The sequence below is a fragment of the Zerene cesonia genome, chromosome 29, assembly GCF_012273895.1.
Source record: "Zerene cesonia ecotype Mississippi chromosome 29, Zerene_cesonia_1.1, whole genome shotgun sequence".
Taxonomy (NCBI): Eukaryota; Metazoa; Arthropoda; class Insecta; order Lepidoptera; family Pieridae; genus Zerene; species Zerene cesonia.
The window spans coordinates 4629620-4633914 of record NC_052130.1 but is presented as its reverse complement, the minus strand read 5'-3'; the positions used below and the strand labels follow the sequence as shown (position 1 = coordinate 4633914).

At 34.2% G+C, this 4295-nt stretch overlaps 1 protein-coding gene across 2 annotated transcripts in view; it reads left to right on the top strand.

Annotated features, from left to right (window-relative positions):
- Window positions 1-3874: 3874 nt before the first annotated feature.
- LOC119837976 overlaps window positions 3875-4295 on the top strand; it is a 7578-nt gene continuing 7157 nt past the window's right edge. The window contains exons 1-2 of one of the 2 annotated variants that reach the window (XM_038363788.1): window positions 3875-4078; window positions 4148-4223. In XM_038363788.1, coding sequence (XP_038219716.1) covers window positions 3932-4078; window positions 4148-4223 — 223 coding nt within the window. In that variant the 5' untranslated portion in view covers window positions 3875-3931. Of the gene's footprint in view, window positions 4079-4147; window positions 4240-4295 lie in introns of both variants that reach the window. The other variant, XM_038363787.1, reaches the window with a different exon arrangement.

The following is a 4295-nucleotide window of genomic DNA, read 5'->3' as shown; positions in this document are numbered from 1 at the left end:
TATGAAATTCTAAGCGTAGAGAGTATCAACAGTACCTATACGGTTTTTCATTAAGCACGAGCAGATTTAATCGCACAATTAATCAGTGAGCAACCTCTTCAAGAAAATACATAATTCATCTATACTTATATACTAGTAATAAAAAGCTGAGTTTGTTTGAACGCACCAATCTCAGGAACTACTGGACCAATTTCAAAAATTATTTCATCGTTGGATGTATATATATGTATGTATGTGATCCCTAAGTGCATCGGCTATATATGTGACGGGCGAAGCCAGGGCAGATCGCTAGTTATAAATATATCTCTCAAGCTCACACTAATCATACAAAACACGCAAACATGCATTTTGTTTGTCGACTCCAAAATTATGTTAATGACACTGAACCAACCAGATAATGTTGTATATATGCACATAAATTTGAATTAAATTTACTTGGCTTGTAGATTTTCTGTCTCGGCTCAGTCTACAGTGTATTGTGTAAGATTGTATTATCACATGTTGTATTGTGTTATCACTTTTATAGAATACTAACTGCTACCCGAAGCTTCGCATATGCGGTTTTAATAAATTTTCGTGGTAGTCACTTTCATGCCCTATTTTATCCCCTTGGGGATAGAATTTATCAAATTCCTTTCTTAACGGATGTCTACGTCATTACATCTATCTGCATGCCAAATTTCAGCCCGATCCGTTCAGTGGTTTGGACTGTGCGTTGATAGATCACTATGTCAGGCAGTCACCTTTGAGTTGTGTTTATTTGGAAGAAATATCAAAGAAAGAACACATTTAGAAATTAAAAGCTTTTAAATCAAACACAAGAAAATACTAAGAATACATTTATTATAGGTACATAAGTTTTAAATCAACTTAACCTACAACAGAAACAGATAGAAAACCAGATACTAAAACTAGTCACTTGTTTCGATGTCGCCCGGCTTAAAGAAGAGGCTGTGTTAGCCGGTATAAATAGTTTTTAATGATAAAGCGATTTATAACACAGAAAAACATATAATGCGCTGTGCTTTGAACGTGCGTGCGTCGATTCAAATTCAAATTAAATTGTTGAAAACGAGTTATAGCCATATATATAATATACAAGCTGAATCCCGCGGCGCCACTCGCGTGGTACCCGGGTAAAAAGTAGCCTATGTGCTAATTCAGATCATAAACTATCTCTGTATCAAATTTCACAAATATACAATTCGCTGTACTCTGAATATAGAATCATTATTACAATTTGGGCTTAATTACTTAGTTTAACTAAGCTTAACCTTACATAGTGCACTTGCTACTGGGGCTACTATGGGCCCCAGGTAAGCTCTGTTGAAATGGGGTAAAAAGTATGAGTATATTAAGTAGGTTGTCTGGTAGAAATGGCTTTTAGTAATTTGAGCATTAATTGTTATAAGTTGTTTTTTAATTGAATATGTCTTAAAATTTTCAATCGACTTCAAAAAAATGGAGTATGTTCTTGATTCGACTGTGTTTGTTATTTGAGAGACGATTGGTGTGTTTCTTTTTTATTATCTTCCCCAGGGTCGTTTTTGCCTATTTTATTGTAAACGCCCATCCTATCCTACTAATATTATAAATGCCAAAGTTTGTAAGGATGTGTGTGTGTTTGTTACTCTTTCACGCAAAAAGTACTAAAGTGATTGCAATGGAATTTGGTACATAGACAGTTGGATAACTGGACTAAAATATAGGCAACTTTTTATCCCGATATTCCTACGGGATATGAACTTACGCGGGTGTAACCGCGGGGCGCAGCTAGTATGCATCCTCCTCGCATGTTGCGCTGATTTTGATCTTTTACAAGCCTATTGCTGTAATAAGAAAGCGTGGTAATTAGCATTGAAAATAAGTTATTAGACACTATCATTGATGTTGGTTCACACCGGATCCCATTGTTAGAACCCATTGAACGATTAATGGTATTCACATGGGCTGGTCTACATTTACATGGGTCTTTAAATATTGTTGACCTGGTCTATATTCTTTATCCATTGCAGTAGCATATAAAGAAGACAAAACATAATGTTTAGATGGTAATTTTATCTTCTTAATCATCTGTGGTCATATAACCGATTATAAAAAGGATTCTTGTTTTAAAAGCAGTTTACTTTATGTTTTAAATATATTTATGTATATTTAAAAATATGTAGTGAAAGTTTGTGAATTTCCGTTGGTCTAGAGAAAACTTATTACTTATTACATATGTAATATTGAATTATTTATTTACCTTATTAATTACCTTATTAGTTATTGGACCGTTTCCAAGATTCGAATCATGAAACTCTTTTTCTGTATGTACCCAAAGAGGTAAAAAATGTTAGAATTTCTGTAGCGAATGTAACATTAAAGGATGAACTTACTAGCTTTTCGCACGCGGCTTCGTCCGCGCAACCCATCATCCAAATAAATATGAGAATGAGATGTTTCACCATTTTAAATAAGAAGTATCTATAGCTTCATAACTATCTCTAAACTCAAAAATCGTATCATAAATCCCTCCGTTACGTCATGGAGGAAAGACAAATAAACAGGTATATTAGTATGAATTCAAAAAAGATTGCAAAGTAAAAGTCGTTCAATTTGCCTCACATTATATCTAATGTTTCAACGAAATTTCTATTTATATTAATTACCATCTAATAATCAACTCGGAAGCATAAAATTATAACAAACGCCTTTCTCTTAAATTAAAATTTGGTGTGAGAAAATTTATTAAAATGCAATTCACACCATTACATGTAGAACAATGCTTAACAAGAGTTTAAATAAAGAAAGTTTTAATAAATAATGTATCACCCACACTGTACCAAATTGTATGACATAAATAATAATTGAAAGGCCTATATTTTTATATACTGAAGAGTTTTTATTTATTAGGACACGTTTAACTCAGGAATAATTGGACTGATTTTAAAGATTCATTGGCGTTAATGGCGTGATCTCTGAGGCTATATATGCTCCATGGTGTAAGTCAGAACAGAACACTAATAAATCCATAAAAAGAATACACTCCAAGAAAAATGCATTTTGTTACAGCTACCGACCTATGTTTTATTTGTCTTAAATTTAGGTTAAAATATAAATTTATTTTATGTTCCTGTAAAACAAAACAAATATTTTGTTTTTCTATTAATTGATGAAACAAGTATTAATTAACAATACATTCAATTATTGAATAAGATAAGTCAAGTATTATGGATGACGGAAGCTAGCAATTTTTATAAATATGTATGGAAAGTGGAAGCAGAATATATAATATATAAAAAAGTAGTTCATATGAATTATATTATAATCCAGGTCACAAAACATTTCACTGAATAGTAAGATTTAAATTTACAAATGAAAGTCTAGCCATAAATTGTTATTTAATTCATAGTAATAAATTATTTACTGAGTTATTAAAAAATAACTTTTCCTTAAGAACTCTATTACATGCTAAACAAAGTGAATTATTGAATACCGATGTTTTATGTGCAGGAAAATTAATAGTTGTATATGTAATTGTTTAGCTAGTACAATGATATTATAGAAAACATTTTCTAATTTATACGTAGCACCAAAATATAACTTACAGTGAAAAATTATCCAATTGTACACGTCCTTTTCAAACGAAATTGCAAATCGCCCTTGCAAGCTCAAAACGACCTTACATACCAATCAATTAGAATAATTATCCAGTATCGATTACATAAAACGCACTGTTACCTCACATTTCATCCGTGAAACACATGAATAGCAAGTACACGCGTCAAGTGCACGAATTAAAATAATTTCGTCCGTGCTAGTTAAGACGACCGCCTTAAGGTTCACATTGCGTCCGGTTGCCCGGAGTGGGGTGAGACACTTAAAACACACGACTTTATACACCGTAGCAACACTTTGTGCTAAGCTTTCTTAGGGGTAGTAAAGAAACATGCGGTCGTACGCAATTGCCCTATTTCTCATAGCGACGGCGCGGGCTATGCCTGCGCTAGAGAAGGACAGCGATCCTGGCGCGGTCGGCAGCGTTTTAGCAGTCGTGAAGGAGTGTTTTGACGGCGACGTATCCTTGTGCCTGAAGGTGTGTTGAGTGATAGTGATTCTGTGATCAGTGTCTGTGGATTTTACTAAGTATATTCTTTGGTTGCAGGAGAAAGCATTGAAGTATGTGGAGACGATATCGTCCGCGCGGGAAATGAATCTTGCTGAGGGTGTGACGCTGTTAGGCACGGGGTCGCCGAGGTCTGCGAGGGCGTACGAGCCGCTGGCCGATGAGCCCAAGGCTAGGGAAGCCCAGG